Raw genomic sequence first — 25,113 nt, forward strand, 5'->3', positions numbered from 1 at the left:
ATGAGGGTCAATGGCATATAAAGGCAAAGAACGCCTGGAGAAAATCGAAGCAACAAGGGGAAGAGGGGACGAAAGAAAGAAAAGGAAGAGGAAAGTCACGGGCGGGACCCAGACCAACAGACGCATGCGGGCCCCCGGGAACGTCAGGGCAGAATTCAATCAATCTTATCGGCAGCAGTCTATGAAATTTAATCTTACCAGACCCACAAGGGACCTGGAAGGGTGGTTTATAAATAGCTGATCACGAACTCTCTAATGAACATCGACATTCTACAAGACGACTAACTCGTACGTAATACTAATTAAACTCACCTACAGGGATCCAGGGGTATTATTGTTATATCTCCTTGTTCCCTCCGCCAAGCCCTAAAATTGGCTTGGCCTCTTTTCCTCGAGAACCGCGCGAGCTCTGTGCATCTTTCGTGATATTCGTAATATTCACTTGATTCGTTTCTAGAGTTTGGTGGTAAAAATGGATTTACTCCGTCATTGCCGGCCCACCGATTGTTTAACAAAAACCGCCTACTCAAACCGAAATTCCCAAACATACCATAACAATAAAAACAAAGTCGGTCATGCTGCATTAATATCTTTGCCCCTTTTTTGTCCTTTTTACACTTTCGTTAGCCTCATAAGCCTTCCCCGTCTACAGACGGTTGGGGGTGGAAGTCAAGGGCCACTGATAACCAGCAGCATCGCTGAACTTGTAACCGAACGAAGCAGTGAAATCGTCGAGAACGGCAGGTCCACGAGAGCCTAGTCCACAGTTAGTCACAGAAATTCGCATAACATATGCAACACAGATCTAGAACATACCGTAGGGGTATTCCATAGGGATGATCTCCTTGTTATCATCAAGGTAGTGCAGGAGAGGTGTGAAAATCCTCCAGCTGGCGTCAAGCTCGTCATCACGAACGAAGTTTGAGTGATCGCCCTTCAGGGCATCCAGGATCAAAGACTCATAAGCTTCGGGAATCTTAAGGTCGGAGAAGCGACGGCGGTAGGTGAGGTCAAGCTCGGTCACGACAGTCTGCATGGATAGGCCAGGAAGCTTCGAGTTCATCTTAATGTACACGGACTCGTTGGGCTGAACACGGATGACGAGCTCGTTGCGAGGAATGTCCTTGAAGATGCCAGAAGTCACATCGCGGAACTGGATACGGATCTCGGTCTTCTGCTCGTTCAGGGCTGGGGACAGTAAGCATGCGAGCAACACAGGAGGTGCAGGGGATAGAATGTACCTTTGCCGGCCTTCATGATGAAAGGAACACCGTCCCACCTCTCGTTCTTGATGTATGCGACCAATGCGCAGAAAGTGGGGCAGCGAGAATCCTGAGGGACGGTCTCGTCCTCCTTGTATGCGGGCTTGCTTCCATCCAAAGACTTTCCATACTGACCGATGATGACGTTCTTGGGCTCAATCGCGTCCATTGCGCGCAGAACACGCACCTAGTAATGCATCAATATCAGAAAGTGGGGTGGTTGGGTTGAAAAAATCGTTACCTTCTCGTCACGAATATCCTCGGCGGAAAATGAGATGGGGCGCTCCATAGCGAGCAAAGTCAACACCTGCAACAAGTCTGCAGCAAAGAAGTCAGCTTTCTTGCTAGACTGTGGAAACAAACGTGTTACATACGGTTCTGCATAACGTCACGAATGATACCGAACTCGTCAAAGTAGCCCCCACGGCCCTCAGTGCCGAAGGGCTCCTTAAATGTAATCTGGAGCAAGGAAGTCATTTAGTGAATAACCAGACCAAACTGAGCAACTATTCGATCCATACCTGCACATTATCGATGTGATGACGGTTCCAGGTGGCGTTGAAGAATTCGTTGCCGAAGCGCATGATAAGGATGTTCTTGACCATCTCCTTTCCCAGGTAGTGGTCAATACGGAAGATCTCCTCTTCCTTCCAGTTGGGGTCGAGCGCCTTCTGGAGATCACGAGAGCTCTGAAGGTCCTTGCCGAATGGCTTCTCGACCTATAACGAATGAAACACACATGAGCAACCGTTTTTGCTGAAGAAGGCGGTATCAGGAGCGACTCACGATGATACGAGCGATGCCGTTCTTAGGGTAGCAGTTTCTCTTTAATTGATCCGACACGGTAGTAAAGACGCTGGGGGGAAGAGCCATGTAGAAGACACGGTTCTGCTCCTTCTGACCCTTCTCGACATCCTCGAGGTGCCTTGTGAGGTCCTGGAAAGACTCATCCTTGTCGTACTGACCCGAGACGTAGGAGCAAAGTTGGCAGAAGCTATCCAGCTGCTCCTCAATTTCCTTAGTGGGGGTCTTGATATACGACCGCACACGTCTCAGATATTCTTCTTGGTCCATTTTTGTCCGGGCATAGCCGACAATCTTAATTCCTTTGGGAAGGAACTTGTTACGGTACTAGATGCAGGGTCAGCCAGGGAAACCAGGTTACTTAACCCCTCATTGGAGGTCTAGGCCGCAGGTACATACAAGGCCGAAAAGTGCCGGGAACTATGAGGGACATTAGCTTCCGATCGATTTCTTGTAACAAGCTCTGCAGGATCACCCACCGTCTTCTTCTTCGCGAGATCTCCCGACGCACCAAGTACTACAATGGCAGTGTCATCTTTAAGCTCGATGGTGCTAAGCGAAATATCCATGTTAGCAGCGAATTAGAGGCACTTGCAGAGCAGGGATGGTGAATGATGTATGTCGATCAATGGGGGTCTGTCTGTGCTAGAAGGATAATTTGCAAAAGATAAAATAGAGTCAAAAAAACAAGTGTAGTCTAGAGGTCGAATTCTAAATAATACATATAATTGATGGGGATCAATTCTAGATTGAAATGCTTCGAGCGCGCGTTGTCATGGCGGGTTTGAAAGGTTGAACGAAGTGGGCGGAACAGTTGAGGGAGGGGTGTGATGTCAGAGGAAGACAGGATGTGGTCAACACTCACCCGGCGTTCTGGCGCTCCTCAGAACGTGCTATTGTGCTGGCCATGATGTTATGAATAGGAGATCGGGTCGCAATGGGGTGAAAGGAATGTAGGAAAGGAGAAAGAGGTCTAAATTCGAGAGGAGAGGGGGGGGAAAATAAAGGGGAGTCAGAAATAGAGAAGAGGTTTGTTGGAAAAATCCCCAACAGTTCCGGCGGAGCAGTGTACTTTTTTAACGCCGTGAGAGGGCTGCTTAGAGCTGCAGCAGCATTACGATGGTGGGGCACGAGGCCTTCTTTTCCACCTCCGTCCATATAATTTGCCGCGGGGCTCTCACTCTTTCATGTATTACCTCTGGTATTATGGTATTATTATTTAATTCTATTATCATGATCTTTCTCCTTTTTTTTTTCCCTTGCCTTTTTTATTTTTAATTTCTTTGTTATTCCACCCCTTTGTATCATAGTATGTACCCTCTACATATGATTTTACTTTTGAATTCAAATCCTGCACTCCGTATTATAAATTTAACATTCTTCTAGACTTTCTAGAAGATCATGTTCTTCCTGGCTTATCATATTACGATGAATTTCCTAGCGAATCCTCAGGTCCCATCGGTCGTGGCAATCTCTCTCTCCTCTTATATCATAGTTTCCATTTTCATACGTGACAGTTGAACTAGTCACCAGGCCCTACTGCACTACCTATAGTAGTAACTACAACCACCGTACCTGTAGAGCATGTCTGTAAATTTTGTATTACCGTCAAAATATCAGATCATAGTAATCCCTGAAATTATCCGAAGATGGACTGGGCTAAATCTACCGGAAAATTCAGATCCACTGAGTACCACTCTTTCCATATCCAAGGCAACTGTTGGATGTTGCTGACCCCGCGCGATCTATCAGCTGGCTGGTAATCTTATGTTTCACAACCGCTTATTCTCAAGTAATATGCATATCACCTGAATTGGGATAACTGCGTTATAGATGTGAAAGAAGAGTAAGGCATCTCAAGTAAATTTTTCCTTGCTAAATCTAGGAGGATAAACCTCTTCAATCTGAATTACTAACTCTCTACGGAGGGCGCATGCTGGAATTAGGGTTACAACGACAGCTTGACTGAATAGTATTCTAAGCCCTTACTTACCGTCACTTTGTTGTTTTCATCTTCAATTCACCTTAACAATTGAGTCTGCCCCTCGTATAGTTTAATTTAATATATAGACTAGGGAGTATCCCTCCGATTACAGTACACAAAGAGCGATTTCGGACTCCACTGTATTACAAGGTATGTACATACTGGTCGGCCTATTGCATCGATCGCGCCAGATGCTGTGAGGAAGGCTAGGGTAGCCGGAACTGCGTGCTCCTAGAAACCACTCCCGGTGACCGTACTCGTGGAGATAGATCGGCGGATTTGTCATCCAAAGTCGATAACTGCCAGTCAATTATTACGGATTCTATTTTCCCGTAAGTTTAAAGGAAGTCTGGATAACAATGTAATCAGACCGACTCGGCTGCTTTAACGCCGAACCTAGCCTCACGATTGTACCGAGTCGGTTTTTGAATTTGATAGCGACTCGGGTTGTTGTCTCTCGGTAGTAGATGTACTGTAGAAGTGAGCTCCTAATTACTTCACTCTTTTCTTTTCATTTCCCTCAGTTCTTTTTAAACTTCTACGGTGCTACCAGGATACAAGCGGGTATTGTCAGAGTAAAACATCATATAAAGGTCGCTGCCGATTGCCTGTGGGGCGGAACTCGCTGTATTTCCAAATATGTGCTCCCGGTATGATCACTCTGTAAGGGCGCCGTCTTTAGTTATAAACTCCGTAGCGGAGTACATCCCAGATGGAGTACATACTGCACCACTGGATCATGGATGAGCACCACTGCAATGGTGAACCAAACCCCCAATGCCCCTATATGCACCCAGAATACGGCTCTTACTTTATATGTATGCACTGAGGTCTCCTATTTGACGAAGTGAAAGCGGAAGCCCAAGAGGTAACAGCAGCACCTGATCCCTCTGCAGGGGCGATGGGGCCTTTGTCGTCATTGAATAATCAGTCTACTGTGACTCTTGAACACGGTTTGTCAGCGGGGTGCATCCTGGACACAGGCTCCATGCCGTTAGAATAGCCGCCCGAACCGGCCTCGGACTACAGTAGCCCGACGGCAAAAAAGGCAACGATGCGGTGGAGACTTGCAGCAGGAATTTAGAGTCAGTGCTTATCTCGGGGACAGGAAGATCATTTTCTCCGCGGGAGCCAAACTAGGCTTAGCGGAGTTTACCCATGCTCCATCACGGGATTTGGCTAGCCCTGGCTGGGGTCGACCACAGGTGACCAGTCAGCTCGCTAAGCGTCCCGAAACGGGTTAGGGCGAGTCGCACCGAACACACCCTCGCAAATTGTGAACGCCGTCTCATACCTACGAAGCGACGACAACCACGACAACCCGAACGACATTTTTGCGGGTCATTTCCTCGACTTGTTTGCGTTGCCCGCTGTTGCTCAGAACCGCCGTCAGAATGCCTTCGGAACACGGTCACAGACGTGAGTACACCTCTGGAATTGTTGAATGTTATGGTTTCGGTTATGGTTATGGTTATGGTTATGGGGTGTGCGACAACGGGTTCACTTGGAGTCGGATATAAACTTGGAGGATACTCCGTGAAGCTCGGTTGGAGACGATATGCTAACATGACTGTTTCTGAATCATAGTCTACGTCAAGTAAGTTACCACAACTACTTCGTGCTGCGCGTATCCGGAAATGATATATGTCTATCAAAAATCGACTGGGAGGACGATAAAAGATGGATGGGAACGCGACAGATGATCAGAACAGAGGATTAATACGAATTGTTCTTTAGGGGACGTCACCTGAGCTACCAGCGCTCCAAGCGCCAGGTCAACCCCAACACCAGGTACCGATCCGCATCTGATATCGAAAGGAAGTTTGGGACATGGAATCTGACATCGGTGATATAGTCTGATCAAGATCGACGGTGTTGACAACACCGAGGCTGCCAACTTCTACCTCGGCAAGAAGGTCGCTTTCGTCTACCGGGCTAAGCGCGAGGTTCGGGGTTCCAACATCCGGGTGATCTGGGGCAAGGTTACTCGTCCTCACGGTATGTGAAACAGGGCTATATGGCGCAAGGAACTCAAGCCATGGTAGTGAAAAATGCAGTGAAGTGCAGGACTGACAATAGAATACGACAGGCAACTCCGGCGTTGTCCGTGCTCAGTTCCGCCACAACCTCCCCCCCAAGTCCTTCGGCGCTACTGTCCGCGTCATGCTCTACCCCTCCAACATCTAGATGACTCGCTTTTATTATGTGTTAGTTGGCACTCCGGAATCTTCGCGCAGACAGTCGGGCAAGGAGTCGACGGTATGAGCCAATGTTGAGATGGAGTTGGCGGGTTGATAATGTTCGTGGGAGAGGCAGGGCCGACCAGCCCTACGAATTAAAATAAAAAGAACTTTTTATGTCTTCTTTACAGCATGGATATTTGTCAGTTACTAGGCATTAGAAACGCTTGACCCGTTTGCAATACCGGCGAGCATCATGTGTCTTCTCTGACACCATGGCTTCTCCACAACTCGGCGCACATCACACCAATCAATATACCATTTCAGCATGATGATTCAATTTCACATTCGGACGTTAGGCGGGTCCTATTCGAATAGAAGTCCAGGTTGGACAAGGAGGACGAAATAGGCAAGCAGCAGCCACTTGGAGCGATAAACCTTTCCCGATGCTCGCAATGTTGAAAATGAAGCCCAGTCTAGACGAGCCCGCATGCGACATTGGCTCAAATTCATATGACGTTGATCGCTGTGACCTTATTTTGCAAATCCTAGGGTTTGTTGCTGTACCCGTACACTATGATGATTTGTAGATCGAGCCTTAGTTTTCAAGACTCATACGTCAATTATGGACACCGTAACTTACGTCATTTCTACCATGTCCTGCATATACAATTAACATGTGAGTTTTGGGCAGTTGCCGAACTGACCTGTTAGGACACATCTTGTTGGTATAACCTCTTGGGGTAAGATATATCATCGTGAAGTCCACAATAATATATTAGGTCAGAGGCATACTCGTAGTTCTCAGCTCTTGAACAACAAAAACAGCACTACGTACAACAGGGTCCCTGAGCATAGATCAAGAAATACACTAACAGCCAGCAGACTTGTATAAAGCATGCTTCTCCTTCAAGTCCAGTTTACACTTAATATACTTCTAAAAGGGAACATACAATTTAACATCTACCTTTTCTTCATTTGTTTACTACATGACCCATGGCCTTGGACAAAAACTTGCTTTGGGATATACCATTCGACCAAAGACATCATCTGAGGATTGGTCTAGCCTTATACCTACTACGGGACCATGGTGCTGTGACACATTTACAGAAGCCATCATGTCACTCGGTTACACCAGTTTTCGCTCGAATAAAATATGCTATGCCTAGATCTTCCGTCACGCCTGACTCTGTCGGTATAGTGTGCTACATGAAGAGCAACAGGCTGGAACAGTCATTGCTGGGCACATATAAAGGAATTGTCTGGAACGGAGGCCCTTCAATTTTCGCTTAATGAATGCTGACAGTGTTGTGACAGTGTTGAGTCTGGGCCTGTAACTACAGGGCTCATCGTATATGTACACAGCGAGGACATGGGGGTAGTATGCCATATAATATACTAGTTTAAGGCTTGTTTGAAGGCTGCGGATCACAGTGCCTGTATGTCTGAGGGTCATTACATCCCTTGTGAGGGTCATATTGTAGAGCACGTTGGATGTTGGAAAATCGTCGACTCCCCTGCTATTCTAGTTTTGAGGAAGGGGGGATAGGTTGGGATGTAAAGAGTTTTATCAGCGCTTGTGGCAGTAGGTGAATGATACCAGACTGATTATGGTCCAGGAAAGGCATAGCGGAAATCAGCGAGAAGTGAGGACACTGCTGAATAGTGTTTCGCAGTCCTGGCTATAGTATCCTAAGTTGAACGTATGCATGTTGAAGTTAAGTGAAGCTAAGAATTGACAGATGACTTGGGACTGTCAGAGAAGCCCTAATCAATGTCTGAGTTTCATTATGTAGGGTAAGATGCCTTGCCGCCCAAGTGGGCACCCCTTAGGATCAAGATTTCAACTCCGACGAGGACACAATCCGATATATAACTTGCTATCAAAATATATATGATGCCATCGCAAAGAAGATAGAATACGATATTCATGCCGCTACAAAGAAACCCAGCATGCCTTGTAAATAAACTATTTAATTTGATTATTACCGACATATTGGTATATCGCCACTATTCAATGCAATCGCCTTATTTCTAACACCGATTAATTCGATATATTTGGACTTAGTGATACTTCGATAGGTAAACAAAATCATATTCATAATGTCTTATTTCCGATACGACTATCTTGCAACATTCCAACTAAGGAGAGATACTAGACAACAAGCCCTAAAGCTATCCCGAGTTTTGCGGTGATGGCGCTACGCGATTCTGGAATTTTAAAAGCTAACCTCCTTGCATGGGGTTGATTTCTTTTCGATCCGAGTTAATCAGAATTAAAGTAGGCGCCATCCCCCACTGTGATGACCCACTGCAAAATGTAATTTGAAGATCGTCATGGATCCCTCCATTGGGCGCCCTCTTGGAAATGATTCTTGACAATGATAACTATTATGTATATCCTGACATAAGCCTGAGATTGCGGGAGTCATTTCCTTCTAAATAAATAGGGGGTCTATTGGGGAAATTGGGTGCCTAGAATGTGAAATAGGGTAAGAAAAAAGTCATGTGGTGCAATTTATATATTTACGCTGATTGCTTTATGTCCGAGCAAAAATTTACTAACCAGTGCAGTCTCCGCCAGCATAAAACAAGGCGAGGTTGCTGCCTGCCTATGAATAACTTGAAGATTCGGCAGATTCCCCGACTTGCCAATTGGACGTGATATCAAGACATCAGGATTTTGTCTTCCCGTGACCAATGGGATGATGGCGGATGAGCGAAAAGGTCAGTTAGTGTACCTATAGCGCTAAATCATTGTGACTATGGAGTACTACTGTACTATAAGTATTCTGCTCAACGATTTCAATACGAGTTTTGTATGTAATCTAAATACCACCTTGCTGAGACATTGATGAGAGCCTAATTTTACTGTGTATAAAAGAGACGGCAGATTGGATTGAGTAACGGTGATGTAGCGCGTAGGCAAATGAGGCAATGAAAATCTTCTGATTGATCCCACCCTGCTTTTTGATTCATTACGCAAGAAAGAAGATCAGGACGATCAGTGGGTTTGACAACACAGTCTTGCAACCTTATCGTATCACCTCAGCTCCCAGGGTAGTTCCTGACACATCTAGAGCCGAGAGAAAACCATTGTTGGAGGTGGCTGGTCGACATTTTCCTATTGATTGGTGCCTCTGGTGTCCAGTGAGGAGAACTTGCGTAACGCACACAGATTGACTCTTGTTTGCTATTGGACTTGCTGTTCTTTTCATTTTTTTTTATTTAACGGTAACGCAGAATTTTATTCTTAGAAATAAATTGATTAGTAGTCTTTTTCTTTTCAATTCTTTTTCCTTGGGCTACTGTAAAGGGAAATTTCTTACCCGCGGTCCAATCGGTTGGTGCCTCTGTCACGAGGTACCAAGCAAATTAAAATCAAAGAAATACTGGTATCTCGACCCTGAAAGTCTAATAATTCATCCCGGAAAATGAATTCTTGGATGATGTTCTTCAGCGTGAATGAGGACTGGAAGATGCTTCGACAGAATAAAAGCACCAGGAAGCATGGTCAACCTGGTCATGGTCATCAACTTGACTACACATAAGCTGTATAGATCTACTTGATATACAATCTAAGAATAGACCGATGGAACAACTTCTGGCCAGTCCGCTTAGACTTGACTAACGCCATCGTCCGACCCAAAAACCAAACTATGGCGGAACCTGGAAACGAATACGCTGATAGGAGACGTTCCAACCCGTTGTCCATACAGAAGGCTGCTTTTCCCCTCTTATTGCGTGGCGCCTGTCGTCAACCCCAATCTGGGTTAAGTCAAAAAGGCCTCGACAGTCCTCGTGGTGAACCTTAGTTGAATGTGAACTTCAGTCTCTCTCTCTCTCTCTCTTTTTTTTTTTTCGTCCTGCCGACTTTCGCTTGCCGACCATATACACGACCGCTGTCTTCCCCATACACATCCTTGTCACCATCGCTACCATTGTCGATCGCTCACCGTCCGTTTCCCCTCCAAACCACCCCATCGGTTGCCTTTCCCTGGTCTGATCATCTTGCAGGATCCATTGTCGATCGTCTGATAGATTTTATCTGACAACCTGCACCAGTCGCTGCACGCCTTCTGTTGCGACGACGACAACAACAATAACTGAGCATTGCTTTTAGTTTTCTTGGGACGGTAGACGGAGACAAACAAATTGGTGCATTCAATTTTCTGGACTCGAGGGGTATAAATATTCCATTCCAGCAAGGCCAAACTAGACGTCAGGTTAGGGAGCGGATCCAAATTTACCCCCACGCGCCTGCACACGTTCGTCTCGTTGGCTGCCCTTGTCAAGGGTTCGTGGAATTCACTGAGACAGTCGCTGTCTGCGACAATTGAATCAGACATTCCTTGGCGGTTTCCACTCCACTTGCTGTTGCGCTCCACAACGGCCACTATAGTGCAGATAGATCGCTACGAAACAAGTTCTAGGGTAGTTATCAGGCGCTAAGGACGACGGGGAGTATTAAAAATGGCGTCCCCCCAACAGCCCGCGCCTCCGAGACACAGTCGAGGTTTCAGTTTTGGTGGCAGGTCAGACAAGTCCAGCAATTCTGGCAGCAATAAAATCCGTCTCACCGAATCTGCTGAGGAGAAACATAAACGTTCTTTACATACCAAAGCCGACCCCATGGTTGCTATGAGCGAGGCGCAACCAAGTATGTTACCAAATTTAGCTCCCATGTTTCGATTTTGTGTCTTATCAGCTGGGGTTTCGCATTGCAACGGTTTTTTCATTCTTGTTTCTCTGAAACCCCTCCCTGTTGACATATTTTTTTCTCCGATCACTTTGGCACATGTTTCCGAACTGACAGGTCATATTTAGTGTTGGTTGCTTTGGAAAAGTCCACTATCGGCTCTTTAAGGGAGATGCAGCACAAAGATCAATACGGGAATATCATAAGTTCGTTTACAATTTTCTTAATCATTCGGAGCCTCGTTATTGGAGAGCGATGGACTAATTATCTGTTTTCGTTGAATAGCCGACCCCGATCTCTCCAATCCCACCCGTCCTCGACTTGAGCGTCCGTTGGATACAATTCGGTCTTTTGAGACAGCCATCTATGGATCGTATAATAGCAGACCGGTATCATACGCAAGAACAGGTACGTTTGATCTCGGAAAAATATATGTTCATAGGATATTAATTGAGAGCTAGACCATGAATCCACGCCTGGAGCGGAATATAGTAGACGCAGTAGCTATTTCGGCGGTGCGTCACATAAGCTCATCACATCCACGCTTATCTTCGTTGCTGACTTGAATACGATAACAGGACACAACGGTCACCACCGAGGCTATAACGACCAAAATGGCTACTACAACGGACGTGGAACATATTCCCGACCGGAGAGTTACATGGAGGGCAACTATGGCGGCGGGCCGCCCCCTGAGAATTACTACCCATACAACCAAGGCGGCGGAAGGCGACCACGTCGGCACCGCATGGAGTCCGAGTACCATGGCGCACAAAATGGATATGGCCCTAATGGCTACCACAAATCCTACGAAAACGTGACGGCAGCGTCTGGATCGGGAAGCAATACCGATCCCTGGGCCAACAATTCAACCGATCCAAGCTCTGTAAACAGCTCAATCGACCAGCTACAACTTCAGCAGCAGCAACAACAGCAACAGGAGAGAGCAGTAGCAGAAAGGTATGGGTTCGCGGGATTCGGCCCTGAACCGAACCTCAACAATGGCGGTACATTAGCCTCTGGTGCAGCTGGAACTGGACCAATTAAGCTCGGGAATTCCGCTCCAGTCGCCGATCCCACCGCTGGAGGCCCCGTGGGTGGACCAGCCTCAGCCGCAGGTGCGCCCACCACCCGTCGCCATCTACGCAAAACTACGAACGCCTCCGATGCAAGCGACACGAAACGAAAAAGCTGGTTTAAGCGAAGGTTCAGCAAGGACTAGTCCAAATCATGCCCTCCACTTTTGCCCTCTCCCCCTTTAACCGACCTAAAATATTTGTCGTTCAATGCGTGTTTTCTCACCTCACATAACGGATGTAATAACTTATTTGGCGTTTTATTCTTGAGTACAGCAATGGGATCTACGGAACGGGACAGTACAGGAACTTATGTGTATTTGCTTTTTTTCTTCTGTTTTAAATTAGCTTCTAGCTTGTTATTATGCCTTTTTTTTTTTTTCCCTTTTTACTGTTTTGTTCATATTTATTTTCAAGGACGCAGTTGATGGACTTCACGAGATCACGATACACAGGAAGCAATGGTGAATTTATTCATTTTGTTCTTATGAAATGAGGATCGGAGTCGTTTGTCTTGAATCCAGCTTCTGATTCCAGACGCGGATCCGTCGATCAATATGCAAATGTGAGAGATCACATCGGTAATTTACATGATTGTAAATAGGGTTTAACGCTGCAGTAATCGCATCTTAATGAGGCTTCTATAGCTTCTCGCTATGTTCGACAGTGTCTAGAACTGGGACATTAAGATAGAATGGAATTCAGCGTCGACAAGGAATAAACATCTCTCAGCCACAAATGACCACTAACAAAACCACAAAACATGGGAATCAAGATTAACATAAATGCGCACACAAACCGCACGACTAACTTGGTAAGGAAAAACCCATCCCCTACCCACCCTTAACAAAAGGAGGGAGGAGATGAAGAAGAAGGGGGAACGGAAGAATATCACTTTTTCCCAAAAAGTTTATACTTCAATTTATCCGCCCACCCATCATGCGCTAGCGCCTTATGCTGCTTCTTCTCTTCCTCCTTTTTCTTATGCGCCTCGTCAAGATGAACATTTCCTTGTCCGCCACGCTGACATCATTAGACCACGCTCTTATGTACGCAAGGAAGGGAGGGGGTTATAGAAAAGACATACGCCGGTGTGATAATCGCCGTCGGTCGAATTGCGGATCGCCAGCTCGGGAATAATTTCCGCATCGTGAGGAGTTCCTGTTGTGGGACGTACGTAGGGAGAGCCGATGTTGCCTGCGCCGCCGCGCTATTGGAGTATAAGAGGTCAGTTGTCCATGATGGTTGGTTTGGTTTGGGGTTGAGTGGGAAGGTATGTACTTACGCCGGCGGAGTATGCGCCATCGCCTTGGTCTCCGTAGGCGCCTTCACGGACTATACCGCCGTCGACATATCTGTGATATGTTTGTTAGATTGGGGAAGTGTGGAGGGTGAGGAATATTGGCGCGCACTGTGTTGAGTCGGCGCCGATGTTGCCTTGGCCTGGGGTTTGGAGATAGATATGTTAGAGCGGGTTGGCTGAGAGGGGTATGGTTTGATAGTGTATTCAAGAAGAGAACGTACCTCCGCGGCCGTGCGATACGATAGGTTCGTGTTCGCCCATGGTGTTAAGGGCGATATGGGGTTTAGCTGATGATGTGGAGTAGGTCAGTAGGCGCCGCAACTAGAGCTGGGATGGATTATTCGGTGGCTTCGAGAGAAGTCGCTTGCGCGCGAAAGTCGGGCTAGGAGTTCAGTACTTATATCTATGCGCTGGTGGGGAGTCAGCGCCTTCGAGATGTATTCCGAATGGATGAGAGATAAACTAAGGTAGAGTTTAGGAACGAGAAACCAACGAGAGGGTCTTATGCGGTTCCTCAGGCTCAGGAGATGGACTAGGCCCTGAAAAGTCCCGAAAGATCCCTCAAGCTTTATTGAAACCGGGGGTTTATCAGGGATCAGGTTCACAATCGACATATACTAACTCGGTGACGTCGGCGCGAAAGCATCAATCGGGCAGATAAATGATAAGATAACGGGGCTGGGATGCAAGCCATTGGTCCAATCCGTGACTAACGATCGTTGATAAACCCCGTCCCGTGGATAAGGTGTGGTCTTGGCAGGTGATATTGGAATACTAATAGTAAAACGTTCACATTCATGATCACTACGCAGCTATAAACACCGGAATGACAGTCTTCCCTCACTACATTCCTACGATAACAAGGCACATACTGCTTGTAGTAGGCTAGATATCACCAATCGCTTCTACTTCTTCTGTTCGGCGGCAGGTCCTCCACCGGTGGTGGGAAGACCCATGAAGATCTTGAATGAATCGTAACTGGCGGGTGTCAGTAGTCAATTTCCCAAATAGTACATTGAGCGTCAAGGGATACATACATCATCCATTGCAAACCGGTCTACGAATCCCTTTGATTAGCGGATACCTCAACAAGGTCTGTTGTTGACTTACCAGAGTTCCGATCATGACAATTCTGACGGGAAGACCATTCCACAGGCCAGCGAAGCCAATTTCCTTGTAGATCCGGCCCATTGCAGCACCAAAGGCTTCGCCAGGCTGTCTGTTTGCATTCAATTTACTCACCATCACATCGGCGGGATGGGACACAACAGCGCAAAGAATACCAGCCAAGTAGCCACCAGTGAAGGCCACCCCAGTCTGTGCGCCTTTATTATAATCAGACTTCTGACCCGGTAGGTAATTGTAGATCATCTCCACTATGGTCTCGAATGAAGCAAACTTCATCATGGTGTACGGAATCTGCCGACCCCACAGCGGATATAGACCCTTGTAAAGTCTATTCAAAGTCAGTGTGGTCCAGCTGTAACTGCAACGTATAACTGAGTGCTTACCCAGCCACCCCTTCCTTAGAAACGACGTTGGAAATCCCAGTGAAAGTCGATCGGATATCAGGTGGGATTGTTGTCTGCATGCGCACCTTGACGGCCTCGAAGGGACAGAGTGCTACATCAGCAATAAGCTCTGCAGATGCACTAGCTGTGAGATACAAGGACGTCTTCCAGCGATTTGCATTCTCCACCCCAACAAGGTCGCTGTAGAATTTCTTGAAAAACTCATAGCCACCGTATTTGAACGCTCCTTGGGCCTTTATTCTGTTCGTTAGCTCCGTTTACTAAATGTCAGTAATTGCATCACCAGCGTACGCTGTATCCAAAGAAGGTAGGTCCCCAGCCAGTAATTACTCCTCTGAAGCCCTCTGCGGCGCGAATCGTACGAAATGCCTCTAAGTTGCTTTTATAAAGCTGGGGGTCAACCTGGCGTCGGCATTTGATGAGATCCAGCGGCGTCACGGCAGTGTGGGTAAGACCCTATCCATAATCAGAAGGTTGGAACGGCGAATACAGTGACTATCATCCTATTATACAAGGGATAACCTACGCAAGCAAGAAGTCCGCCGACTGTGCAGGCTGCATAATACTTGGGAGTCCACGGTTCGATTTTGCCGGTTTTGGCCTGAGCCTTTTGGCTTACAACATTGAACTCGCGTGACGCCTCCTTTGCAAAAGCATCTGCCTTGCTTTTGGTATCATCGATCACACTCCATGCTGGAAACGGCTCCCGTCCTCTTGTTCCCGGGGCTCTCGAAAGCCGCGACTGCTTTCCGGATTGGTTCAGAGGGTGCTGTGAGGAAAACGTGCTGCTAATGATGTCTTCAGAGGGAAACATCTTGGCGAGGAATTTCCTAGTTGAGCCGTGTCAAATTATTGGGTTTATTGTAAGTTGGGGGGTCCCCACAGGACCAACCGCACGTACTGGTGGTTGTATATCTATAAAGAAGATCGTCCCCACTTGTAGGGCAACTGGTATCTCAATGAGTACAAAATAGTTCGTGTCCGAATTACTCGAACTAGTGACCTTATATTCCTTCAGAAATATTAAAGGAGCAGTATGGCAGTCTAAATAGTAAATTGAAAAGTGACTCAAGCCAAATAATCGAAAGGGGGAGAGAATCTGACACTGCGGCAGCGGCCGGCAATGACGTCGAATGGTATCGTGACACCCACTTCTGGTTGACGCCAAACCCAATCCGCTTAAGAGGGCGGAAACTAAGGCTCATGGGCCGCAATAGATAAATTTATCGTCCATTGGAACAGACCTCACCTGCGATATTGTTAAACACGAACCGGCCTCCTTACCTCGTATCCTTTGCTCTTAGTGTTCGCACAGCCGTGTTTCTCCGAATTTACCCTGTAATACTTGGTTTTCGATTTGAAGCCGTTGGTATCGCCAATTGAACATCAAAGTTGGCCCCTCCTCGTACCCCTCCTAAATCACTTCTGCCGCCCCTCCTGTGAATCACTCGGTGGATATGGCTTCCTATTCGACCGGCAGCGAGGCATTTGCCCGCGAAAAGCTCTCTTCCACTGTGGAGCAGTCCACTTCCCCGTCATCGTGGGCAGACAAGTACCGAGGGGTTAGTTACCACTCTATGATGGCATTCCACGTCTGACCCATTGTCATTACTGACATGAAATTCAAGGCTACTGTCGAAGATCTGGACCCCCCTCCGGCACTGTCAGTCTCCCCTAGCGACTTAATCTCCTCTGCCATGCTCGCAGCCTACGAACGTGATTTCACTCATTTAACCGTCACCTCTTCTACGAAACGATCCCTACTTGGCTACCTCAGCATTCCCCGGCTCAAGCAACTCTTGAAAGAAGGAACTATCAAAGAATCAGACTCCGTGTCTACCGCCATGCAGCGGTTTAACCGGAAACGGGGCTTATACCAGGTAATCACAATGGAGACTCCCTTGGAGGAATTAGAGCAATTCTTCGACAGTGAAACCGGTCCCAATGGCGAGAAGCGAGCGAAACAAGAGTTTGCCGTTGTAACAGATGCATCGCGGAAATTTGTGCTCGGAGTGGTGACGAAGGGTGACCTGGAGGAGTTCGTGAAGAGGAGGCCATAAGTTGGATCTTAACATATTCGTCTCCTTCTTTTTATTTAATTTTCCCCCTCTTCTTCTGCTCGGGTTCAACTTGTTTATATAAATCTGTCAGTGCATTTCCAGGCGCGGCTTTTTCAACATGGGCTGGTTGTAATACTGGAACTATCGGCATCCACAAGGGTCTGAAAAGGGACATCTTAACGGCCTGCAGCACCCTTGTGGGCGTGTTTCACATTCATGGATTTAGGTGAATGGTGAAGGAATCTCAGATATTCAACTGATATTCTCAAAGTCCACACGAGTTATCATCCTTGGACCAAACCGAAGTAGAACTACAACACAGCTTTCCGTGAACGCCGCATAGTAAGTACAAATACCAACGCATAAACGTAAACCGATTGGTAATCCCGCTAGAGACCCCAGGCCTCTCATTGCGCCTTCTTTTCTTTCTTTTTTGTCAAGGCTTCTCTCTCCAGGCGATCATCCTGCCATGCAACAAAGACATACGTAAACAAGACAATGTTAGCCGTAACAGCCGCAATAATGCCGGCGACAGTTGGACTCGCTACCTGATGTTAGTAATTATCCCTCAAGGGTACACCGATATTATGGAAGAAAGAAGTAAACAAAGAGGCCAAGGGGCAAAGGAGCTTACCGCCAAACTTCACTGCAACAAAGTACATGCCAATGGGCAGGGAGACCATCGCCGCGGAAAACCCTAGCAGTTTGAAGATGACATTCCTGTAACGAGGGATCAGTATCTGTGACAATTCATCGGTGGGGCACTCTCAGCGGCGGCACGCCTTGGCTCGCACAAGACACTACATGTCTATCGGGCTCAACGCCGCGCATCGGCCATGTGGCATGAATGCAGATATAGGATGGAAACCAGACGGAGAAAAACTCTTACGTGGGAACTGCAGGGGTAACATCGGAATCAGATGTCTTCTCTGGCGCAGGAGAAGCGACCGCTTCTGCATATGATTTACCCTGAGGACGACGGGTGGCCATTTTGGATAGCAAAAGGTGTTAGGTTGATACTAAGTGCGTGGACCGAACAGCTATGATGTTACCCTGGGGGGCTGGGAGCAAAGGGAGGAAGTTCAACTGCACGTAGAAAGCTAATCAATTTGAGGCCAAGTTGATTTCTGAGCCCTGTGATTATATTTATAATCAGTTCTTAGTATCCAAAGACTAAAGAAGGATTGTCTATAGAATCATTGATTTACTCGATCCAGACGGACGTGATTCAGGTGAGGTCATTGTACGCGCATCTCTCATTGGTCCGTGGCCATTGGAAGCCTCCGATTATCGAAAAGCTGCAACATCCTTTCAACACCAAGAGATTCTACTTATGGATCACTTTCAATTCAGGTAAAGGGATATACAGTATATGGTAAGCGACTTTCTTTTCAAAAATTGTTTACCTCGCTCCATGTATACAATTTGGAGATGTTGCTGGATTTCCTGGTCAGTCTTTAATTGAAGCGCCAGCCCACGTGACCGCGGGCGCGTCTGAGCGCGTTTTATGCGGAGAAAAAAAGCCCTTTTTCTAACTTAATTTGAGGAAAAGTTCAAGGTTGGGGAAAAGAAGGAACTTTCTCCCCGGTCGTTTCAGCGAAGCTGCCTTCCTGTCGCAGTGGCCGGGCCTCAACTTAATTCACCAATATCGGACAAGACCTATTAACCATGGACGACTCAGTTCCCGATACCCCGGTTAGCGACAAAAAAATCATTCACAATACGCCGCCTGGGAAAGAGGAGGAAGGATATGAGACTGTCGCCACTGTCCCGCTGCCAAACTTTCAACAACCGGCAACCCAATCGCTGACTCCGGCGACCCAACGTCTAACACAACCAACACAGATCATAGAGCCTCCTTATTCTGCGAAGGGCAATTCTGTCATTCAAGTTGCTGCATCTTCCCCGCCCGGTCCTACATCGTCTCCTTCTCGTCCTGCCTTGCCCGGCGGTCGCCTTGCCAGCGCAATGGCGCCCAGCGGCACCCAGTTCCGCGCCCCAGCGGTAGGCCCTGCGAAGCGTGCGCCGGTAATAGATCTTGAGGATGACGGTCCAACGTATCGTGGAGGGTCTTCGGACGATGACGACGTTCAAATGATAAGCAGCACTGACATCAAGCCGTCTTTGTTTGCCAAATCTTCGCGGAATCCCGAAAAAGTTCTAGACTCACCGGGAGGCGCAAATAATTCTTCTCTCGACCGATTCAAAGAGATTACTGCGTCTGCAGTCTATAATCCCTCGAGCGCAAAACGTCCGGCAGCTCAAATGGACCCTGTGCCAAAAGGGACTGCGGTCAAGAAACCTCGGCAGGATGGGCCCTCCCGCGCGCAGCCTGTGGAGCTGAATATATCATCTTTACAGGATATTGAAGACTATCAGCTCAGGGCCAAGGTAGAGAAGATGCAAAGAGTGATACCTCAAAAATCCGTTAAAGCTTGCATGCATGCTCTTTTAACGAAGCGTGGAAATTACGACGACGCTTTGGATTATCTGGCTAGCATGGTTGAAGAGGAAGCAGATGGAAGAGCCGACTTGTCGGACGATGAATTGGCTTTAAATAAAAGAGCCTCCCCCGTTGCGCCGGCAAAGCAGCAGATCAAAGCTCGAGGAACTATTCAGAATAAGTGGGCTGCGATGCGCCTGGACAATCGCAGCACCCCGAAGCCACCTACACAACCATCCGACGAAGAATCCAAACCAAGGAGACGCTTAATCAGGGGGCCAAAGACCCGTGTGTCTTCCCCGAGTCCAGATCGCTCAGAATCCCCTCCGAAAAAGAAGCCCGGCCGACTTGTTCAAGGGCGCAAGCACCCATCACCCGAACCTTCAGAACCCGAGGCGTCCATGTCCGATGACTCAGATTCTGGTGTAGAAGCCATGCCGGAGGGTGAGAGCCCATTGGAAACCAAGGTTCTCAGGTTCTTCAATACATGCAATGTCCTTGACCTTGCAGACATTGCCGCAATCACCGAAGATGTTGCGAATGTCATAATCTCCAACCGACCTTTTGCATCTTTGGATGAAGTACGCGTCGTCACAGCGCCTACGACGGAACAAACCGCGAAGCCAAAGGGTAGTCGGGGGCGTAAAACGCCCAAGCCAATTGGTGATAAAATTGTGGATAAATGCATGGATATGTGGGTTGGGTACGAAGCTGTTGATTCGTTGGTGGCAAAATGTGAGGCGCTTGGAAAGCCGATTGCTTCGGAAATGAAGAAATGGGGTGTTGATATTTTTGGAAAGCGTGATGGGGAATTGGAGCTGACATCGATCAACCCCGGGGCATCGCATGATTCTGGCATCGGTACTCCTGCCAGTCAGCGTTCAGAGGATGATAGTGATGGCCCTGCGACTGGCTCCCGTAAAAGCCGATTCATATCCCAGCCTGGTATTATGCGCGAAGACTTGAAGATGAAAGATTATCAAATCGTCGGAATTAATTGGTTGTCATTGCTCTTCGAGAAAGAATTGAGCTGTATCCTGGCGGACGATATGGGTCTTGGGAAGACTTGCCAGGTCATTGCGTTTTTGGCCCATCTGTATGAGAAGGGCATCAAGGGGCCGCACCTCATCGTCGTGCCTTCATCCACTATCGAAAACTGGCTCAGAGAGTTTCAGAAGTTCTGCCCAACTCTCTCTGTTATGCCATACTACGCTGGCCAGGCTGAGCGGGCAGTGATTCGAGAAACGATCGAGGACAACAGGGATAGCATCAACGTTATTGTCACTACGTATACCATTGCCAAAGCCAAGGTTGATGCACACTTTCTGCGCAACATGGACTTTACGGTTTGTGTGTATGACGAGGGACATATGCTCAAGAGTTCTACGTCTGTCCTCTATGAGAAACTGATCAGAATTCGGGCTCGCTTCAGGCTTCTTTTAACAGGTACACCACTCCAAAACAATCTCCAAGAACTTGCCTCTCTGCTGGGCTTTATCCTTCCGAAGGTTTTCCAGGAGCGCAAGGAAGAGCTTCAGAATATCTTTGCAAACAAGGCGAAGACCGTGGATGAATCCCACTCTGCCTTGCTTTCAGCGCAACGCATCGAAAGAGCAAAATCGATGCTTAAGCCTTTTGTACTGCGACGGAAGAAACACCAGGTCATTGATTTGCCCCCCAAGATTTCTAAAGTTGAATATTGTGAATTAAACGAGTCTCAGAGGGAAATTTACGAACATGAGCAAGAAGAGGTCCGTCAGCTGTTAGCCGACCGAGCAGCTGGAAAGAAGACAGGCAACAAGTCTGCAAATATCCTGATGAAGCTACGCCAAGCAGCTATCCATCCATTGCTTTACAGGCGTCACTACAAGGACACTACTTTGAGCCGCATGGCGAAAGCTTGCCTCAAAGAAGAGCAATGGTCCCTGTCAAACCCAGACATCATTTTCGAAGAGCTACAGGCATATAATGACTTCGAATGTCATACTATGTGTGTGAATTACCCCAAATCGCTTGGGAAGTTTGCGCTGAAAAACGATGAATGGATGGACTCGGGTAAAATCGATAAACTTTGTGAACTGCTGAAGCGATTCAAGGAAAACGGTGATCGCACTCTGATCTTCTCCCAATTCACTATGGTCATGGATATTCTTGAACACGTTCTTGAAAACCAGCACCTTGGCTTCGTTAGACTTGATGGCCGTACGAACGTCGAGGATCGACAGTCTATTCTCGATGCTTTCCATGAACGGACAGAGATTCCTGTGTTTCTCCTCTCCACAAAAGCCGGTGGTGCAGGTATCAACTTGGCCTGTGCCAACAAAGTAGTGATCTTCGACTCGAGCTTCAACCCCCAGGAGGATGTACAGGCCGAGAACCGCGCCCATCGTGTGGGTCAAACGCGCGAGGTGGAAGTCATCCGACTTGTTACCAAGGACACAATCGAAGAACAGATCTATGCGCTCGGACAGACGAAACTGGCTCTCGATCAAGCCGTAGCAGGCGAGGATGCTGCCGAGTTGAAGAAGAGTGAAGAAGCAGGTATGAAAGCAGTAGAGGACATGCTCATTGCCGGTTCAAGTGGAGAGAAACAGAACTCCTCATGAGAGCGTGTCCTTCCCCCACAAATTCGAGGACGTTTGGACACGCGCCACAAACATTCTGAAGATTCCATCCAGGGCCTGAGCCGATTGCATTTCGTTTTCTTTCCTGATTTATCATGCTCGACTGTACTTTTTGCTGAACCTCTGTTTGCATCGCCGTTGTATTAGCGATTTTACTTGTCTGCACATTGTCATGGGATACAACTTGCCTTCTTGAGTGTGATGATATCAGACCGTGCTTTTACTTGTCATGGTTCGCACTCAATATCTTGGTTGTATCCGATCCTGTTTGGACGCATCTGTCGTGTCACAATGGAGTTAGCAACATCTTGGGGCTGTGTTGGCTGTTTTGACCTAACGGCCTCTTTCTTTTGATCTTTTCGCTTTTCCTGATGCTTTTCTGCTTATAGAGACGGAGTAAGAACTGGCTATTTATAGAGCTTTTTACATTATGAGCACTAATAGATCAAAGAGAATGATCTGATTGATTCTATTACCTCGTTGGCAACGTCATTCATTTCAGACATGTACGATACGATTGACTTGGGAATGGTAGGGGTGGGAATTTTAATATATCAGAATAGTATGATGACATCCATGATTTTGATATATTCGTGTATGTACCGTTGAAATTCAGAAGTCTTCAACCGACTGGATTTTACCACACCAAGGGAATCTATAACTATGAACACCAAAGAATATTCCGATAATTCAACACCATATAATGCGATCAAGACAACAACAAAGGTAGAAAAGGTGAGGCGCAGATAAGCGGAGGGAAGAGGGAACAATAGTAGGGACTTTTAATCATTATGAAACTGAGTTTGATAGAAGAGCCTGTCCCGAGCTCATGCGGCGACTTCCTGTTTCTGGCATGCCTGAGAAGCTGATTCAGGGATTTCGGGATTCGTCTCGTTCTCCTTAGGCTTCGATTTCGTAGGGGCAGGGATGGAGCTAGTACGAATTGGTCCCACACCGCTGGTGGCGGGGGACGTGGATTTCGGCCTTGAAGCACCACCGGCTGCTCGAGCAGTTTCGTTATTCTCAATGGCGTTTTGGACAACTTTGTTCCTTGTCTCTTCCTTGAAAAAAGCTGATTTTCCCGTGAGGTTTAGAAGTTCATCGACTTGGAGCGCAGCTGGCATGAGATCGTCGAACCTCAGCATGTGGCAGAAATCAGCATAGTTCTTGGAACCCTTTGCGTCCTGGAACTCTTTGTTCTTGCCCGGGATCATGACATTCAGTAGATACTTGGTGTTACCGAAACGATTCTCGGACTCGATACAGAACTTTAGGTAAGCGTGAACGACGTCTCTGAAAGGAAGCAAACCCCCATCTGCTTCGCTTCGGAAACAGGAAGGATTAGCCTCGGCGGATGTTGCAATCATTGCTCCATCTACACCGAACTCTTCCATCAAAGCCAGCGCCTGGTCACGGGAGGTCACATCGCCGTTCATGAGGCATGCGACACCAGCGTTATGGCAGATGTCGCGGATCATACGTAGCTGGTCGCGGATTGCCCGTTCGCGAGGACGCATGGCCGGTGTTCGACAATGGACCGTCAAGCCTGTAATGCCCGTCTTGACGAGCCGTGAGACCAACGCCTCTGTAATCTCCGACTTCTCAAGGATGCGGATCTTCACGGAGATACCGATTTGATATGGATTGCCAACCTCGCGGACAAGCGCCTCCAGAATTGAAACCAGTTTATCAGGTGTCCGTAACAACGCCGCACCCATGCCGCCGCTTGTACTGAATGGTTTCGGACATCCGGAGTTCACATCGATACCAGCAACATCACCAGCGACCATCTTGGCGGCTTCCACAGCGAGCTCGGGCGAGGCTGTACCGAGTTGGAAGATGAGTTTCCCTTTCTCTCGCACCGGATCAAGGCGATAAATAACCGATTCCTGTGATGCTGCTTCCGTGCGACCTCCGTTCGACGGCAGCCTCGTATATTCGATGCATCCGTTGCGAGGGTTCACGCGGCGAGAGGCGCCGGCGAGCGCGCGATCAATCGTTTCGGGACCCCAGACCAGATCTGCACCATATTTAAGGGCTGTAAGGCGAGAAGGTAATTCTCCTGATCGGACCATCGGCGCAAGGACTATTTTGCCACGATAGTCAACCCCGTTCGCGGGGATAGGAACGCGAGGTGGTGTGGTGAGTGAAGTCATTGCGGAGCGGAGAAATCTAAGCATAGCATACTTCAAAGGTAAAGTGATCTGTAATAGACTTGTCTGTCTCGCCCTGGTTGACTCAGACGGTCAAGATATCGACTTCGTGGGGCGATGGTATAGTTAGTCATGGGGAGTAGTTTATCCTGGGAAGGCGGAGAGAAAAAGTCAATATCACGTGAAGATAGACGATAAGTTAAAAATTTCCTGTGCATTCTTTTCACTCCGGGTATTGTGACGGGTATTGCATATTCCCGGGCGGTACCTGCCAAGTAAATAGGGGCCGAGTACAGAGTACAGTAATCACGTCTACGATGTAGAAGGGATTGGTATACATCTTAGTGATCTATTCAAACATTTCTATTTTCCAGCTATTATCTGTGAAACTCCAATCTTCCCATTGAAAAGTCAATCACACTAGTGCATTGGCACATTATCCTAGTGTCTGACAAGAAGAATACGAAGGGAACCACACACGTGACAGCCCTGCTGATGGCGCCATTTCAGGCGTTCAGGCACCAGCGCCCAAAAACCCTAAACTCTGATTCTTTGTACTTTAGATTTGAGGTCCCACTCCGTGTGAGACGAAGAGTATGATTCGATTATTGGATGTTCATACCAAGTGAGGCTGAATTTGTTGGATAAGACAGCCCTGGACTCTCTCAGAGGCAACCCAGCAACCCAGCAACCAAGAGTGGGAGCGGGACCAGTATAGTGGAGCAAGTCCATAGGATTGATTCACCGGGACGGCCATTGACAATGGAATTGACCAGGTTTCCTCTTCTCACTCCCCTTTTTGCCACATCATGATTTTTATAGAGAGAGAACTAGTCTATATGGGTTACTCATGTGTACGAATCCACCAAAATAGCGATTGACTGTAAAGCGAAGAATCTCTAAAGTATATAGTTGTATATAGATAGCGAAGATTATTTATATAGTTGAATAATCATGACCCGCTTGGCAACAAACATAGCAACGAACCTCGGA

At 47.5% G+C, this 25,113-nt stretch overlaps 9 protein-coding genes across 9 annotated transcripts; 4 read left to right on the forward strand and 5 right to left on the reverse strand.

Annotated features, from left to right (window-relative positions):
* Positions 1 to 112: 112 nt before the first annotated feature.
* On the reverse strand, positions 113 to 3,247 carry BDV38DRAFT_255869 (glucose-6-phosphate dehydrogenase). Its single transcript, XM_032055469.1, has 9 exons — positions 2,546 to 3,247; positions 2,466 to 2,486; positions 2,049 to 2,393; positions 1,784 to 1,981; positions 1,637 to 1,721; positions 1,504 to 1,580; positions 1,242 to 1,449; positions 817 to 1,188; positions 113 to 756 (listed from the first exon to the last, which is right to left on the reverse strand). The coding sequence occupies exons 1-9, from the start codon at positions 2,633 to 2,635 to the stop codon at positions 647 to 649; spliced, it is 1,506 nt and encodes a 501-aa protein (XP_031910266.1). The 5' UTR covers positions 2,636 to 3,247; the 3' UTR covers positions 113 to 646.
* A 2,197-nt stretch (positions 3,248 to 5,444) lies between these two features.
* On the forward strand, positions 5,445 to 6,237 carry BDV38DRAFT_286054 (60S ribosomal eL33 domain-containing protein; the record flags this gene model as incomplete). Its single annotated transcript, XM_032060603.1, has 5 exons — positions 5,445 to 5,559; positions 5,638 to 5,647; positions 5,788 to 5,841; positions 5,906 to 6,048; positions 6,140 to 6,237. The coding sequence occupies 5 exons, from the start codon at positions 5,445 to 5,447 to the stop codon at positions 6,235 to 6,237; spliced, it is 420 nt and encodes a 139-aa protein (XP_031910267.1).
* A 3,846-nt stretch (positions 6,238 to 10,083) lies between these two features.
* On the forward strand, positions 10,084 to 12,418 carry BDV38DRAFT_255894 (uncharacterized protein). Its single transcript, XM_032055470.1, has 6 exons — positions 10,084 to 10,187; positions 10,248 to 10,890; positions 11,058 to 11,135; positions 11,215 to 11,337; positions 11,391 to 11,444; positions 11,508 to 12,418. The coding sequence occupies exons 2-6, from the start codon at positions 10,704 to 10,706 to the stop codon at positions 12,149 to 12,151; spliced, it is 1,086 nt and encodes a 361-aa protein (XP_031910268.1). The 5' UTR covers positions 10,084 to 10,187; positions 10,248 to 10,703; the 3' UTR covers positions 12,152 to 12,418.
* Positions 12,419 to 12,896: 478 nt separating this feature from the next.
* BDV38DRAFT_286056 (DUF3602 domain-containing protein) lies at positions 12,897 to 13,569 on the reverse strand (the record flags this gene model as incomplete). Its single annotated transcript, XM_032060604.1, has 5 exons — positions 12,897 to 13,028; positions 13,093 to 13,215; positions 13,291 to 13,360; positions 13,418 to 13,448; positions 13,530 to 13,569. 5 exons carry the CDS (start codon positions 13,567 to 13,569, stop codon positions 12,897 to 12,899), a joined length of 396 nt encoding a protein of 131 aa, XP_031910269.1.
* Positions 13,570 to 14,213: 644 nt separating this feature from the next.
* BDV38DRAFT_273721 (putative mitochondrial phosphate carrier protein) lies at positions 14,214 to 15,654 on the reverse strand (the record flags this gene model as incomplete). The annotated part of the gene is made up of 6 exons (XM_032057722.1): positions 14,214 to 14,286; positions 14,346 to 14,365; positions 14,419 to 14,764; positions 14,820 to 15,073; positions 15,132 to 15,296; positions 15,367 to 15,654. The coding sequence occupies 6 exons, from the start codon at positions 15,652 to 15,654 to the stop codon at positions 14,214 to 14,216; spliced, it is 1,146 nt and encodes a 381-aa protein (XP_031910270.1).
* Positions 15,655 to 16,297: 643 nt separating this feature from the next.
* BDV38DRAFT_286058 (putative cystathionine beta-synthase (beta-thionase)) lies at positions 16,298 to 16,900 on the forward strand (the record flags this gene model as incomplete). Its single annotated transcript, XM_032060605.1, has 2 exons — positions 16,298 to 16,402; positions 16,469 to 16,900. 2 exons carry the CDS (start codon positions 16,298 to 16,300, stop codon positions 16,898 to 16,900), a joined length of 537 nt encoding a protein of 178 aa, XP_031910271.1.
* Positions 16,901 to 17,307: 407 nt separating this feature from the next.
* On the reverse strand, positions 17,308 to 17,890 carry BDV38DRAFT_286059 (vacuolar ATPase assembly integral membrane protein VMA21; the record flags this gene model as incomplete). Its single annotated transcript, XM_032060606.1, has 3 exons — positions 17,308 to 17,444; positions 17,535 to 17,620; positions 17,790 to 17,890. 3 exons carry the CDS (start codon positions 17,888 to 17,890, stop codon positions 17,308 to 17,310), a joined length of 324 nt encoding a protein of 107 aa, XP_031910272.1.
* Positions 17,891 to 18,079: 189 nt separating this feature from the next.
* Positions 18,080 to 22,372, forward strand: BDV38DRAFT_165480 (SNF2 family N-terminal domain-containing protein). The gene has a single exon (XM_032051858.1). It carries the CDS (start codon positions 18,569 to 18,571, stop codon positions 21,947 to 21,949), a length of 3,381 nt encoding a protein of 1,126 aa, XP_031910273.1. The 5' UTR covers positions 18,080 to 18,568; the 3' UTR covers positions 21,950 to 22,372.
* On the reverse strand, positions 22,372 to 24,521 carry BDV38DRAFT_165488 (tRNA-dihydrouridine(20) synthase (NAD(+))). Its single transcript, XM_032051859.1, has one exon. It carries the CDS (start codon positions 24,145 to 24,147, stop codon positions 22,795 to 22,797), a length of 1,353 nt encoding a protein of 450 aa, XP_031910274.1. The 5' UTR covers positions 24,148 to 24,521; the 3' UTR covers positions 22,372 to 22,794.
* Between the last annotated feature and the right edge of the window lie 592 nt (positions 24,522 to 25,113).

This window comes from Aspergillus pseudotamarii (genome assembly GCF_009193445.1).
Source record: "Aspergillus pseudotamarii strain CBS 117625 unplaced genomic scaffold BDV38scaffold_56, whole genome shotgun sequence".
NCBI lineage: Eukaryota > Fungi > Ascomycota > Eurotiomycetes > Eurotiales > Aspergillaceae > Aspergillus > Aspergillus pseudotamarii.